This window comes from Notothenia rossii (genome assembly GCF_949606895.1).
Source record: "Notothenia rossii genome assembly, chromosome: 4".
Lineage (NCBI taxonomy): Eukaryota > Metazoa > Chordata > Actinopteri > Perciformes > Nototheniidae > Notothenia > Notothenia rossii.
In genome coordinates, this window is record NC_136902.1 from 36,882,370 (window position 1) to 36,898,747 (window position 16,378).

The 16,378-nt window shown below is 41.3% G+C and overlaps 2 protein-coding genes across 3 annotated transcripts in view; one reads left to right on the forward strand and one right to left on the reverse strand.

The window, feature by feature from the left end:
• The window catches only part of bcl2l1 (BCL2 like 1), a 35,523-nt gene extending 30,473 nt beyond the window's left edge, over positions 1-5,050 (forward strand). For both annotated transcript variants that reach the window (XM_079676756.1, XM_079676757.1), the window contains exon 3: positions 380-5,050. In XM_079676756.1, coding sequence (XP_079532882.1) covers positions 380-523 — 144 coding nt within the window. In that variant the 3' untranslated portion in view covers positions 524-5,050. The remainder of the gene's footprint in view (positions 1-379) is intronic.
• Positions 5,051-7,167: 2,117 nt separating this feature from the next.
• On the reverse strand, positions 7,168-15,823 carry cox4i2 (cytochrome c oxidase subunit 4I2). Its single transcript, XM_079674550.1, has 5 exons — positions 15,665-15,823; positions 13,423-13,522; positions 9,187-9,351; positions 8,538-8,669; positions 7,168-7,496 (listed from the first exon to the last, which is right to left on the reverse strand). The coding sequence occupies exons 2-5, from the start codon at positions 13,520-13,522 to the stop codon at positions 7,363-7,365; spliced, it is 531 nt and encodes a 176-aa protein (XP_079530676.1). The 5' UTR covers positions 15,665-15,823; the 3' UTR covers positions 7,168-7,362.
• Positions 15,824-16,378: the final 555 nt, after the last annotated feature.

Sequence of the window (16,378 nt, forward strand, 5' to 3'; positions counted from 1 at the left end):
TTTTTAAAACCTAATTGAGTCTTTAAAATATAAGAACATTTCTGTTAAATGAAGTCTTCAAATTTCTTTTTTTATCACAACAGTTTAGTTTACAATAATAAAACAAGACATTAGAAAAAAGCAGAACAGAATATCGATGGTGATAATTATTCAATCAATGATCAGAACTGTTGCCTTTGACCTATCCATAGACTAATTGTTTGCTGCTCTTTTAAACAACGCATCATAATGTAGTTGTATCCTACAGAGCTCCCATGTAGCAAATAAAGGGTCTCCAGCCAGATCTCTAGGTGTGTTCCTACAGACAATGAACCAGTAAGAATATTGAAGTGTTTATTCATATATTCATTCTTCCTGTCTTTTCTCTTCCTTCCTCCAGGAGCGCTTTGCGGAGATGTTCGGGCAGGACGCGGCGGCAGAGAGTCGGCGCTCCCAGGAGAGCTTCAAGAAGTGGCTGCTGGCGGGGATGACCCTGGTGACCGGGGTGGTGGTGGGCTCGCTCATCGCCCAGAAGCGCCTGTGAAGACCCCCCTCCCCCTACAAGAAGATAAAATGAAGGTCCCGTGTGTCTCGTCAGAACTGCTGATGATGTTTACTCCCCCCTTCCTCCCTCCACACACACCTGAGGACTCCTCCTGTGTTGAACTTTGGAGAAAAAGCCAGAGGAGAGGAAGAGTTCCTAGTATTCTTGTGCGGTTATAAAGAGTCCTCTGAAGCGATTGTTCCTTCTTCTCCTCTCGATCCGTCTTTATGTTTGTACGCATCACTTTTAACACATTTTTGGTTTCCTAATCTTGCCCTCACAAAGCGGCTGAAGCTGACCCCAGTCTTTGAAGATATAAAGAGTGTGGTCAGGCCCCCCCCCCCCCCCCCCCACAGACGGCTCTACGAATGAGCCTAATGGAGAGTGAGAGCAGGGAGGATGTAGCATCTGCTCTCTGAACAGCGTCAGTGTGAACATAACCCTAACCCAACCATTGTTCTGTCCTGCCTGCTTGCCGTGCAGGGATGTGTCCTTAACCCTGAAATGAGTTAGCATTGCAGATTTTCCTTCCAGTTCGCTCTTATGAAAGTCAATGTTTTTTCGGATAATAAGAGCTGTGGTAAACACAAGCTTACACATATTTTTTTACGACATCCCACTGGTGAATGTCTGAAGCTTCTACGCAACTGGTTGAAACTACTAAACACCATCAGGGCAAAATTGAGTCCGTTCCTAGTCTAACGTTAGCTAAGTACTTCTTGCGATTGCATTTGCTATAAAAGTGGAGTTAATATTTGAAGTGAATCCATCTGAACAAAACGTGAAAGTATCATAAACGTGTGTTTGCCAAAGATCTTATTTTCTGCAATATTCCAAAATCGAATGGATAAATGGTATTGATTTTTGTGGAAGGAGCCCTTGCTATGCTCAATCCCGGGTTTACAAAAATACGTCATCATCGCACCACTGTATGAGAAGGAGTCGAAAATATCTCAGCTAACAGGAGTCTTAAACTCAATCCCTAGCTCTGTCAGTCCATTCAAACCCCCGCTGACCGCACATTCTGACCCGTGTGTCAGTTTCTTGTACGACTGCGTCCATGTTCCCCTCTCAGTCGCTGAGGAACGCAGCAGATACTGTAGCACCCTGAACACACCCCATAGAGATCTGGCTGTCTATTTTGGCAACCCCTTTATTTTAACCCTCCCTATTTAGCATCTATTAGCACATGTGCACATGTATTCATTGGTCTGTAAAACACTATACAAGTGCTTATCAATGTGTGAGTCAACAATTATAACTTTTCCTACAATGTGTCTGAGTTCAACATTTAGCCAGTAAGACGTTTATTAATGACACGTTCATTCACAGGCAGGTTGAAATGGTCAATTGTCCGTGCAATTGAAACATTGTTATTGGTTGATTATCTGTTAACTGCTAAATTATTATTGTTGAAAACTACATTAATAAACACTTAAATATCCTTTTGTCTGTTTACAACTACATTATGATGCGTTGTAAACAATTAACTTATCGTTTAAAGAGCTGCAAACAATTAGTCAGTTTATGGATAAGTCAACGGCAACAGTTTTGATAATTGATTGAATAATTATCAGCATAGATATTCTGGTTAAATGTGAGGATTTGCTGCTTGTTTTTCTAATGTCATGTTATATTATTGTAAATTAAACTGTTGGTGTGATAAACGACGACATCTGAAGACTTGATTTTTTAGAGAAAGTATTAGCTGCAGCTTTTTCTTGGTAAGGTTAAAATAAAGTGTTTATCATTTCTGTGCTAAATTTGAAATAAAATCCTAATCATGTGCTGCAATGCTCCTCTGTGCTATCTCAATAGTTATTCCTAACTACAAAGCATTACTCAAATGTACGTGTCTCTCAGTTTCCCCCCGGAAACATCACAGCCCTTTTTGTAGCAAAGTGAAGAGACAAAGCAGTTCTGCCTCACATGTGTTTTCAGTTTAATTAAAAAAGTGTCTGTTTATCAGCCAATCAGCAGCTCTCAGCGTCTGCAGGACACACACACCTTCCCATCTCACACACTTTCACTCCAAGTTATCCAGCCGGAGCTCTCATCCCCCCCCCCCCCCCCGCCTCATCCTCCTCCCTCTCCCCCAGACACTTGAAATCTGTCAGAGCTCCATCCGTCTCTCCCCAACCCCCCCCCCCCGTCACATCCGTCTCCACCTCCTCCTCTGCGATTCCCCCGGCTGTCACTGCACCTAGCACGTGTGTCAGTCACAGCTGGCCCACATACTGCTACACACACACACACACACACACACACACACACACACACACACACCATGTATAGATCACTTCAGGGGACATTGCATTGACTTACATGCATTCCCTGGAGACTTATCCTAACCCTTAACCATAACCAACACATGCCTAACCCTAACCCTTACCCTTAACCTTACCCTAACCAAGTCTTCAACCTAAAATTAATGATTCCCCTTGTAGGGACCTCCATTATGTCCCCATAAGGGAGGCGAGTCCCCACACGTGACTGTGTAAACAGATGTAGGTCCCCACAAGTATAGCAATGCTGGACCACACACACACACCTACCAGTCACATGTAGTGTGTGAGAGACGAGGAGACCCTTTCTTTGTTTCCGAACATCTTTCCATCTTTAATTTAAGTCGGAGGAGGGTTTGTCGCCTGGTGTTTCACGCACCAACAACTGGCAGCACCATTAATTCACTGGGAAGGGTGGGGGGGGTACTTCACCCTGTTCCCAGTACCCCCACCCAGTGTTTAATCTGGATCTCATCCCGAATACTGTCTCCAGCTTACTACATTTCCTCGTGTGTTACAGCAGCTCAATACAGGCCATTTTCTTATCAAAGATGTTGAGCCATAGAGTGAACATTTAAGGGAACATCACCTAAATTAAGATTATTTTTGTGACCTAGAAAATCAACATTAGTGACCATGAGCTTCTCTCTCAAACCCAAAACCGTTCCAGACACCTCAGAGCTAAGATGTTTTCCAGTGAAAAGATTCCGACGTCTGCCCTCCATGTGTTCCAGGTGCTGACGTTTCTGGAAAGTGTTTTCTCAGAAGTGCAGCCTCCACATTTTTGGAGCATTTGTAAGTGATCTCAAATAGCTTTTGCTGCAGAGAAGATAACCTACAGAGATTGTAATCACTGACATTGGCGAGATATTTTGATATAGATTGAAGTTTGGAACTATGCATTAGCTTGTATTGCTTTAATTAAATAGACATAAATACTTGATGTTGCGTTTAAGTTGGTGTTTTACCGTTGAACATGTGTGTTTCTCCATTGTTGTGTGACGTCAGAGAGCTGTCTCTTTGTAAAGTCAGAGTAGATACATTTTTGAGTAGAAGCTCTGACTTCAGGTGGCGCTCCATTTGAGTTTTTTTAGTAGAAGGTTGTTATTTTCAAATGTCCACGTTGTCTGGAACGCAGCATGAGCTCCAATCTTGTCATATCAGCAGGTAATAAGTCTGGAGCTGCTCCGTAGACAATGGATGGTAGAATGATTGTGTTGACCCACAGATGCTTATTTTATTTTTGAATACCCAAATGAGCATTATTCCACTGCTCTCAGAAAAATGTTCTCCGAATATTCCCCTGGCTGCTCTCGTGTGATCATCTCTCACCATTCATTGTCTGGAGCACTTCTTTATGACATCACAATAATAGCATTCTAGTTGTTGGATTTAGGAGTTTGTGATGCTCGTATCTTTTGACTGTCTTAGTCCATAGAAAGAATCAGAATCATTTGGATTTCTGCAAGAAAAATCCGTCTCATGTCTCTTCATCGACCTCCAATTGTCCTCCTTTTCCTCATGTTCACTGAATTGTGTACATCTACACACTCCTCTGGATTTCCCTTTCTAAACTGATGGGAATAAATATGTCAACCAATAAAAAACAAACCTCTGTATCCTCTGAATGCTCGTGTCCGGAGCGTCTTACTAGCCAAGGTCTGCTCTCATACATTCCAGTACAGTATCAATCTATTTTTCTAGTGTTCTAGTGTATGCCCCACAAAGAAGCTGCTCCAGGCCCCTCACTCAACCCCCCCCCCTGCACATTATGTGTGTGTGAGCATGCGTGTCAATTACTGTGCGGAAAATGTTCTTGATGGAGGCACAAATGAAGGAAGTGTGACAGCATTGGCACGCCTCTCTCTATAAATATATATATATATATATATATATATATATATATATGCTAGTTATTTAAACTGATTAGAATAGTGTGTTAGCTTAGTGACATATTTAAGGAGAACAGAAGTGATTGCTTTTTAAACATTGTTTATATTTGGTGTAAAAAGCATAATTGTGCCCCTTGGAATGGCCTTAAACTCTTTGCATTGATGTGCATTGTGTTTCTTTGTTTTTAGGGTTATTGGAGAACATGCTAAGTAAAAGACTATTTTCAAACTGTTAGCTCTCTTTTCGGCCATAAAGAGGACACGACTAAAGATGTCTGTTTGTATGTCTTAGAATGCCGTTGTAAAATGAATTGACATTGAACCTAATAAAGCCAATGTTGGAACATGAACTGAGTCTGCCGGGTCTTTCTGAAGTCTTCGATAGAGAGTGTTCAAGTGTGCATGAAGAGACGCTCATTAAGACATGTCAAATATTCAAGGTATTTCCGGAAGAAAAATCATCCTGAAGAAAGTCAATTTGACGCCGAAAATAACTCTTCGACTGCTGTGAGGAAATGTGAATTGTTAAGCGTACATCATAGTTAGTGTGTTGCTTTACTTTGGAACACTCCAGAGAAATCCAATGGTTTGTAAAGCCCCTCCGAAGTTCATAAGGAGTACAATGACAAATTCAACCTGATTTTGTAAAAAAGATCCTTATGGTGATAAGATGTAGATTCCTGTCTCTGGATTGATTCAAGAGCTTTCAACAGTGGGTGTTGCGTGCCAGGCAGGCTGTACTTGTGTGGTTTTCCTTCCCTCCTGTGTTTTCTCTCTTCTCCCTGTCTTCTGCACAGCTAATCAGCAGCTGATCGGTATCTGCCTGTGCACCTGAGTCTGAAAGCTGATTGGATCCTCTCACCCTCAGCTGGCCTATCAGCAGCCAGGGCCGACCATAAAGGAGGCAACCAGGAAGTCTTCTCTCTCTCTCTCATCCTGGGCCTGTTGCTGATGAGGAGCCTGCAATTGACTGCCTTGAGTAGAAAGTCCTTCTACTTATTTTGTTCTGTCTGACCTTTGTTAATGTGTGTGTGTTGAGAGGTGGGGGGGGTTAGGTAAGTCTGGGGTACCCTGTACATTTCTCATCACGTAGGTAACTAATGTTAAGACACACTAGGTTAGCGGATTGTTGCCACCCCTGTATTATGTTTTTTTTTTTTAGCTCAGGAAAATAGAGATCCCGGACGAGCCCCCATTTGTGTTACGTCTCCACTAAGGTCTAGGGCAGGGGTCGGCAACCCCTGGCACGCGTGCCAGCATTGGCATGCGGCACCGTAACCAGTGGCACACTAGGAATAAGTGGAATAAGTGTGCAAAAATATTTAAATTGTATTTTCGGATCCTGAACGAGACCACCGCCAGAGCGCGTCTCCCCGTTACCTGCAGAAGGAAGCCGTGCACGTAACGCAGCCCCGCTCTCGTTCTCGATCCTTGGCACGCTGAAAAAAAAAAATGTTTAAATGGCACTTCATATCAAAAAGGTTGCCGACCCCTGGTCTAGGGGACCGGGGGGGTATACTACGAAGCAGGATTTTCGCTTAGCCGGCTAACTTCAGGGAAAACTCGGGGTTTCCTGTCCTACGAAGCTGGTTCTCTTTTTAGCAGGCTAGATCTCCATGGTAACTTATGCTGTGCGGCTAACCTGCCCCGGAGCAGGTTAGGTTGCAGGCTAAGAGCTCAACTCAGTGAATGCACTGCCTGCTGACAAATCAGAGCTCAAAGGTCAGACAGAACAAAATAAGTAGAATGACTTTCTACTCAAGGCAGTCAATTGCAGGCTCCTCATCAGCAACAGGCCCAGGGTGAGAGAGAGAGAGAAGACTTCCTGGGTGCCTCCTTTATGGTCGGCCCTGGCTGCTGATAGGCCAGCTGAGGGTGAGAGGATCCAATCAGTCATCAGACTCAGGTGCACAGGCAGATACCGATCAGCTGCTGATTAGCTGTGCAGAAGACAGGGAGAAGAGAGAAAACACAGGAGGGAAGGAAAACCACACAAGTACAGCCTGCCTGGCACGTAACAGTGGGTCATTGGCTAAACATGCAGTTAGCGATAATGACTCAACTGGCCTTCATATGAATGAAAACCATGAGTTAATTTGATTAAAGGACTTCATTACAGACTGAAATGAATTGTGAAGAGGGTCTTTAGTCCTGAATAATAAATACCATAGATGTTGATATAATAATCTTTTGTTTGAAAAATACCCTGCAAATGATCTGTATTTGTCATGTACTGTGAATGTTTTGCCTTGAGAAGACTGTATATCATAAGCTGTGAAAACCCTCCCTACCCCGTGGTTACAATTTCAATAGTAGGACTTGTTGTGCAATGCTTTGCATCCAAAGGATCCCTGTTATGCTTAAAATATGGACCTGAAAATCTGCATAACAGGGCCCCTTTAAACAATGATGACCTTGACACTAAAATGCAATCAGCTTAGCAGTTGAGCTCCAGATAATAAAATAGTTTTACAGAGGCAGAACTTTTTTTATTATAATAAGGTCACAATAGGACGGATACAAGGCTGCAGTGGTTCGAGAAGAGGCCCCTGACTAAGGGCTATAGGGGCCAACGGGATATGTGGAGTTGCTCTATCCTTCTAGTGTTTCTAACTGTATCAATGCCACATTCAGATCTTCAACACATGGAGGTCAGCTCTCTCTACTTCCACTGGCCCTTCTCATAGTCCCACTGGGCAGCGAAGCCCTCGATGGGGCTAACCCTCATGTCCAACATCCTCTTCACCTGTTTTGCCTGCCACTCAGCGTCAAAGCTCCTGGGGGCTGGAGGGGACACTGAAGCAAACAGGGAATAGAGAGAGAAAACATATATTATATTAATATGTATATGGACTCTGCAGTACACTCAACATATTGAATCTCAATTGTTTTCAATCCTGTGTGTATGACTTAAGAACAGATTAAAGCTATATTTCAAGGTTCATTACTTTAACTTCCTACATTTCTTTTTTGTACCTGTTGTTGTTGTTGTTGTTGTTGTTGTTGTTGTTGTTGTTGTTGTAATACTAATTTGGGCCACAAGAGGGTGAAGTGCTCCACTAACCAATGTTATATTTAGGAATATAATCCATGTGAGTATACCTTTCTTCATGCACTCCAAACACAATGTAAATATATTGTTCGTTGGCAAATTATAAAACCTTACAGTCACGTCTTCCTATGGCTAGAAATGTATATTATTTTGTTCTTATCAGTTTTTGGAAAGATATGTTTTGTAATATTTAGAAGGGTAGTGGTGCACTTAAGCAGTGTATGGTCCAAATGCATATTACAACAACAAACACAACAGTTATCCTGACATGATAATACATGTTTTTTCACCAGGCAAAACTTTTCCCGTTCTGTTTTTCAGATGACATGACAGGAACTAAAACAATTATACAAGCAAAAACTTTTCCACCTGTTGTGAAGTCATAAAGGGAAAGAAAACGGTTTAGATCTGACTAGGATAATGTGTCACCACCATCTTTTATTCTCACTTGCCTCTCAGGGCTTCCCTTTGTCACAGCAGACACTCTGACCTGTCAAATGCTGGTGTAACGCATAAAGCCTGAAGTCCACTTACCGGGCTCTGGTTTCGTTCATACTGCCTGACCTGTATGGCTCTCTGATACTTTAAATGAACAGAGCCATCACTAATTCTGTTAGTGATGGCTGGGATCAGTGAGAAAGTCTGCTGTGAAAAAGATCGCTGGCAAGAGACGTTTACCCCGCGTGTGATGTTCAGGCAGAAATGGTGTCTGTTCTCAGCCTCCTGCATGATTACTGTCTAATCTATAAGAGACAGGAGAGTTTCACAGTGTGAGGCAGATTTACCGTAGGCTGTCTGCCAAATGATCACCAGGCCCGTCAGGCCTATGCAGTACAACACCCCGGCCACCACAGTCTTCCACTCTGATGACGACTGGTTCATCTCTGGGTAGGTCTGACAGAAGGAGAGCCGATACACTGCAGGGTGGGGGGGGGGGGGAAGATGAAGGTCAGGAGAAATAGAAAAGTTATCCTTCCTTGTGTCCTGTATTGTGTGCACGAATGCATGTATTTAGTGACTTGGAGCTAAAGTTTGAATGGACGGTGGTGTATGTCACGTCGGGCTGCAAAACTCTGGTTCTACTTCCTGTCTGAATTCGACAGGGATACTGTTCTCGCTCCTCTCTAGTTCAGATTGATGGAGTAAAAAGTACAGTAATCCACTACCATGTGGAGTAGAAGTAGAATCCAGCATAACATTTGAATACTGGACTACTTCTGTAAATGTACTTGGATTATTTAATTTTTTTAGCCTTAAATGAATTGTGGTCTCTGAGTATTGAATTGAGCAAAGATACTGCATTTTATTTAATAAAGACATTGCAATTATCACACATAGATGCTGCACAGAGTTTGTTGAGCGTATTTATTCATTTGAAGCATGTTTTAAGCTTGTTGTGGTGTGTGTTTTCTGCCTGCGTGTATAAGAACCTACAGGCCAGCTTCTCCTCGTTGCTCAGCTGGCCCCAGGGTCCCTTCTCCTTCTCCTTCAGGCTCTTGTCAGCAGGGGTCAGGATGTCTTTGTAGCGTTTATCAGGAAGGGGTATTTCCCGACGGTCCCAGTACATCGGCTTAGACATGTCCACTGCCTCTGACACCTCTGGATGGATGGACAGAGACACGTGTGGAACCAAACTGCTGCAACAACGTACAGTCAAGAGAACATTTATATTGTTTAAACACATCTGTGTACATTTCGTGATGCAGCAGTGCCATCTGCTGGTTTGAAGTCACTTCAGACTGAGGCCTCCTGATCTGGTACATAGGCCCTCTGAATACTGGGGGGAAGTTACATAAAGTGAATGACTAGTTAATCCAGATTCATTTAATGTGATTGTATTCAGTGGTTAAAGAAAAATGATGTAAAAATATGAATATCACACTATGAAAATACTGTTTCAAATGAAAGTCCAGCATTAAAAGTATTAATTCAGTAAAAATTATTAGTAAAATTAAGTATTTTATGCAGAACATGTTCACTGTTGTATTAGATATTGTACAATCTTTGTTAATGGTTGATTTAAAACCATTGTAGTAGGTTCAGGTGGGGGCTCTTTTTGAACTTTTTAGCATAGGACTGGAGCAAATGAATATTTTCATTCTTCTTAATATTTTCTCTATCAAAATATACAGGACTGTCTCAGAAAATTAGAATAGTGTGATAAAGTTCTTTATTTTCTGTAATGCAATTAAAAAAACAAAAATGTCATACATTCTGGATTCATTACAAATCAACTGAAATATTGCAAGCCTTTTATTATTTTAATATTGCTGATTATGGCATACAGCTTAAGAAAACTCAAATATCCTATCTCTAAATATTAGAATATCATGAAAAAGTATACTAGTAGGGTGTTCAACGAATCACTTGAATCGTCTAATTAACTCGAAACACCTGCAAGGGTTTCCTGAGCCTTGAAAAACACTCAGCTTGGTTCAGTAAACTAAATCACAAGTATGGGGAAGACTGCTGATCTGACTGCTGTCCAGAGGACCGTCATTGACACCCTCCATCAGGAGGGTAAGACACAAAAAGAAATTTCTCAAAGAGCAAGCTGTTCACAGAGTGCAGTTTCAAAGCACATCCACAAAAAGTCTGTTGGAAGGGGGAAATGTGGCAGGAAACGCTGCACAACCAAGAGAGATGACCGCAGCCTTAACAGCATTGTGAAGAAGAGTCGCTTCCAGAATTTGGGGGAGCTTCAAAGACAGTGGACTGAAGCTGGAGTCCAGGTATCAAAAGTCACTGTTCACAGACGTGTCCGGGAAATGGGCTACAATAGCCGTATTCCCATGGTCAAGCCACTTCTGAACTCAAGACAACGGAAGAGGCGTCTGACTTGGGCTAAGGAAAAGAAGCACTGGACAGTTGCACAGTGGTCCAAAGTCCTCTTTTCAGACGAAAGCAAGTTTTGTATTTCATTTGGAAGTCAAGGCGCCAGAGTCTGGAGAAAGGCTGGAGAGGAGCAAAATCCAAGTTGCTTGAAATCCAGTGTGAAGTTCCCACAGTCAGCGATGGTTTGGGGAGCCATGTCAGCTGCTGGTGTTGGTCCACTGTGTTTCATCAAGCCCAGAGTAAATGCAGCTGTGTACCAAGAGATTTTAGAGCACTACATGCTTCCGTCTGCTGAAAAGCTCTATGGAGATGAGGAATTCATTTTCCAGCATGATCTGGCACCTGCCCACAGTGCCAAAACCACCAGTAACTGGTGTACTGACCATGGCATTACTGTCCTCGATTGGCCTGCAAATTCCCCTGACCTGAACCCCATAGAGAATATGTGGGGTATTGTGAAGAAGAAGCTGAAAGACACCAGACCCAACAATGCTAATGAGCTAAAGGCCGCTATTGAAGCATCCTGGGCATCCATAACACCTCAGCAATGCCACAGGCTGATTGCCTCCATGCCACGCCGCATTGATGCAGTAATCCGTGCAAAAGGATTCCCAACCAAGTACTGAGTGCATTAATGGACATTTTCAAATGTTTGATTGTGTTTTGCTGTTATAAATCTTTTTTTTTTACTTGGTCTGAGGAACTATTCTAATTTTTTGAGATAGGATTTTTGAGTTTTCTTAAGCTGTATGCCATAATCAGCAATATTAAAATAATAAAAGGCTTGCAATATTTCAGTTGATTTGTAATGAATCCAGAATGTATGACATTTTTGTTTTTTTAATTGCATTACAGAAAATAAAGAACTTTATCACAATATTCAAATTTTCTGAGACAGTCCTGTATGACAATTAATATTTCACTTGACTGTTTGATTGTTTAATTTAGGACAAGACATCATATTTAAACTCTGTATATTGTGTACGCAAAAATCTTAGTAGGTTAGCTTAAAGGCTTAACTCAGGCAAATTAACAAGTTAACGCTGTCAAGTAGGCTTTAATTTAAAAAGGTTGAACATTCCCTATGAAATGAAGTGACACACAAGTATGAAGTGGCATAAAAGAGATGACTCAAGTGTATACATCGCAATTGTAAGTAGGCCAACAGGACTTAAGTTAATGTACTTTTCATCATTAAAAGTCTATGTATGGCATATATGGCCGAACGCAGTGCATTCTGGGACAGCGGGGAATTATAAATGCCCTCGGAAAAATATGTTCTTAACAGAGGCAGGGGAACGTTATTTGACTAAATAAAGCTAATTAACGACACCTGTACTTAGGGATTTAAAAGACCATCAATGTTGTTAGTGAAATACAAACAATTATACATATTTGGTCCATGGGACCAAAGAGACTTTACAACCATAGGTAAGATAGCTAATGTTATGCTAACTGAATGCTAACAAAACATTTGTTTATGCATTAATCTACCGGTATGTTATGTGAACTGCAATGTTTCATGTTTCTAATTTCCTGTGTAATGTTCTCTGTTTCTGTAGTTTAGCAATTCTGTTTGACACTGAAAATAATTAACCTGTTTAGCAAGAGAGCCCCCGGTAGAGGGGGCTGCAGGGTTTTTTTCCACGACACTGTGTCTCAGGGCTTCTTAATATTTAAAAACCTATTAATGTGTCATACCAGATTAACGGGAAGAAATTCAGCTAACTGACAAAACAAAAGTCTTATAAGAAGCGTCTAAATGACCCCTGAGCGAAAAAATGCTGACGCACTTAGCAAATAACTCAAGGTAAAAATAACCTTATTACTTATCGTAACTGCACATACAAGATATCCGATTAAAGCTGAGATTCCACAGATTCTAGGGGTATTAGTATCATCACTGAGCGATCAGAACTCGCGACAGGGGAAGCAAACACAGACATCACAACACGTAGCATTACGGAGCAAACACGGGAGATCGTCTCACCTTAGCTGTCAATCTGATCAAAAGTCGTGTTCAATGGCATTAAAACAATAAAAACGCTGCTGAAGGTTAATCCATAGGTTAATCCAATGTGTTTGTCACTTTGAAAAAAGTATTGATAATCCATAATTCAATTTTTATGTAAAAATCGGAGATTTTAAATTAGCTGCTAATGGTAGCCACCAGAGTGTATTGCAGCTTCCGGTTCAGGGGCATTCTAGCTCCCCAATGGGTAATGTTTAGATAGATTTTAGGAACTTCCCCTCGATTCTATTGGAAGCTAACGGTTAAAAAGAGATGTCAATCATCAAAATCGAACAAGGGGGGCCAGAGAAATGGAAAATGCACCCAAATGACCCCAGAAGTGTTTTATTTTTGCTAAACCTCTCTAAAAAGGTCAAATTTCACTTGTTTGCATTAATCTTGATACAGGGTACTTATTATATGTTATAGTTTGTATTCATAAAGCTTTTAGTCTACCATCCCATCATTCAAGGGTGGTTTTCACTATAAGTAACGTTTTCTTTTGGACGGACACTATAATTAAACATTTTTTACTATGTTCAATCTGTATTTAATTTAAAATAAAAACATCTATATTGATTCTGACACTTCTACATCCAACTCACAGATGTAACCTTGCTTTGAGAATAAAGATTATTCATTAAGATATGGCCATTTGTTCTGGGAATGTCATTTTCGAGCCTGAGACCTGAAAAACAGGCTCAGGGCTTAACAGGTTAAATGTATTGATCACCACCTCATTTGTTCACAGTTTATCCAAAAAATACCTTTTTTGCTTTCCGGCCAACGGGCCAAGTTATAAAAACACATGGGTGACATATTACCGTGACCATGGCTAGCCATCCTTGCGCTGTTGGTAGTCAAGGCAACAGTCGCGCGCCTGGCCACCAGGCTTCCCACGTGCCCTGCAGTCAGATGGAGCATCTGGAAACAGGTCAGTTAAATACAAGTTTAAATTGGAACACAGGCATTGCTTTGAAACGTCTGTGGCTAGTTATCTTATCAGTATTTATTGTCTTGTTTTGACCAAAGACAAAACAAATATATACATTTATCTAAGATGGTGTGGAAGATGTTTTTTTTCTTCATAAAATATATCTTTGAACACCAATAAGGTAATTAAAGTCAGCTGCTGTAAATGGTGCAGCACTATGCTGCCTTCAGGTGTCGTCAGAAATCATTATAAAAAGTAAAAGTGATGCTTGATTTTCTTTCTCATGACAAGGAACCCTTGTAAGGACCTTGCCATTTTTGTAATGTAGCCATTATTTCAAATCAAATTCCAAGTGCTGGATTTTAAAGTTCTGAATCTGCTAATTTTGTATATTTTTCCAGTCTCTTTGACCTACAGTATACTTAACTACAGTAATTATGCCTGGACAGTAAATGCCAAGTCCACCTACAGTATTATTTTGTGGCTACTGTACATCAAATGTTAGCAGGACAAAAGCACTGAAATGCACGCTGTATTTATGACTCTCGGAAGAGCACTTAAAGGCGGCAATAACCCATCCAACAGTTCATTAAGAGAGTTATTTCTGAACTATTGTACAGGCTAAGCACACTTTCACACTCATTTACATGTTCTAAATGGCCCATTATGCTTTATGTTGCAGTAGTGTGAGCTTTGAATCAGCCATTCTCTTTGAAAAGCCATCAGTGGTAAGGCATGTCTGTCTGTGAGGTGTTATTCACAGCGACGCATCAGGACATCTCATGGAGTGCTTTATTAAGGTATTCTGGATGAATGCCAAAGCCCTTCTTTGTCTGGACACCTCATTATCTTTTACTGCTAAATATACTGCAGTGTATCATACAATGCAATTAAAACCCACCCACTCAAGTGAAAATCACGTTTTAAAGGCACCCGCTACACGTGGAGCCTAGCAGGATCAACACTGTTCAGATATGATCACATGACAATATAAAGAGGTATGCATATCTGATATCATAAACTATCTGTTAGCAAACAAGTGTTGGGTATTTAGCACTTGAATTATAATTCCTTTGTTATTCTAAACACTTAGACTTAGACATTTGCACTACCAAATGTTGAAATAAACTAAGACACAGTAGTATTGCATAGCTATGTCATGTTGTGGGCTAGGTCTTTCTTTCTTTGGGAGAGAAAGTTAATAGTTTCACAGTTTCTGCATGATGTTAGACTATTTCATAAAGTAAAGGGAAGCATTACAAACTAATAGCTTATATAATGTATTATATTGTTATCATTATTGACAGATCAGGTATCTGACAGGAAAAGTGGTATTGGGTTGTTTAGGAACATATGATACATAAGTTGTATTGTAGATGCTCCATTGATAAAGGCATGGCTCTATGTCACTCTGATAGTCACCAGGTGGTTTTATAAGGATGGATACTTGCATGAGCGTTACATTAAGCACATTAAGATATAAAATAAAAATTGTGCCCCTCGTGAATGTACAAGATACATTTTGTTGTCGGTGCAGCAAAGGATTTTGTGGCGTAAGACCGAGCTTTAACCATGCATTGATTCTGGAGAGTTTATGTTCAGACTGTGACTGAAGTTTCTATCAAAGTAGCAGCCTCCCTCATTTTGCTCTGCGCTTGTCCTTTCAACTGTTGTTCTGTGGCTTATCACAAACACACACAGTAAGTGAATATTACGGAAATTGGCATGATTTTAGAGTCCGAACTGACCTTCGGGCGTCTCTCTGAAACATTCAATGTGTTTGACTAACATATTTCACAAAATGTTTGCAATGTTAAGTAGGAAAACTGTCTTTTATCCAAAAGGGCATGTCATTCTTGGAACAATCTCTCGAAGCTCCACATATTGCTTTGCTTCTAGAATAAATATAACCCCACACACTGTTGAGAAAGCATATTTTCCTATCTCAACACAGCTGCTGTATATTTGTGCAGTTCAACTAATCTTCAGCCAGATCTCTGTCATGGTTTCCTGCACGTCCGCCACTGTCCCTAGCTGTGCGTAGACGGGCGATTCTCATCCCCTCTACACATTGCCCAAATACATTATTGTCTGTTTATTTGATTCTGCAAAGCCACAGTCCAGATACTCACGGTTGTCGTTTGAGAGTGAAAGTGCACGGTTAGAAGATGCAACAACCAAAGTGCAACGACAGAAAAAAGTTTGGTTTAGGCCGTCTCCCGTCTCCTCTTTGCTCTTTTTATCGCCACCAACACTCAGCAGAAAGCAACTAGTGGGCGGGAGAGAGGCTGGATGGGAGGGAGAGGAGAGGGAGAGGAGAGGGAGAGGGAGGGAGAGGGAGGGAGAGGGAGGGAGACCGGACCAGTACAAGTAAATAATCTGGAAAAGCATCTGATAGGAAAGAGAAAGTGGGTTTGGGTTTAGCTGCAGATCTAAATAGATTGGAATCTTATTTCCCTCTTCATTCTCACTGTCTTCACTGCTCCTGTGCAGACACAGACAAAGGCTCGTTTTGAGAGAGGTTACTTTAGGACACGGAGGAGACTTCATTTTACAGTGGGTGGGAAATGCATGGCAGAGTGTGCACATGTGAGAGAGAAAGACAGAGGTTTGAGGAAAGAGAAAAAGAAAGGCGGACACATGAAGAGATATTTTACCCCAACTAACTAGTGCAAGTTGGCAGTAGGTCAAGATTACAGCTGCTGGCAGTGACCCAGCAGCCTGTGTGTGGTGTGTGTTCACACACAGAGCAGCTGCAGAGAGGGGGGGAGAGGCTCGGGGTCGAGTAAGGACAGACTTATTCTAGGTAACCCTGCACTGCTTGGCTCTGAGAACTTTCCAAAACA

Coding starts and splice junctions, on each gene's coding strand:
- cox4i2 (XM_079674550.1), bottom strand. CDS start 13,522: ATGCTCCATCTGACTGCAGGGCACGTGGGAAGCCTGGTGGCCAGGCGC. Junction 9,352..13,422: donor GATGGCTAGCCATGGTCACG/GTAATATGTCAC, acceptor CCATCCATCCAG/AGGTGTCAGAGGCAGTGGAC. Junction 7,497..8,537: donor CATTTGGCAGACAGCCTACG/GTAAATCTGCCT, acceptor TGTTTGCTTCAG/TGTCCCCTCCAGCCCCCAGG.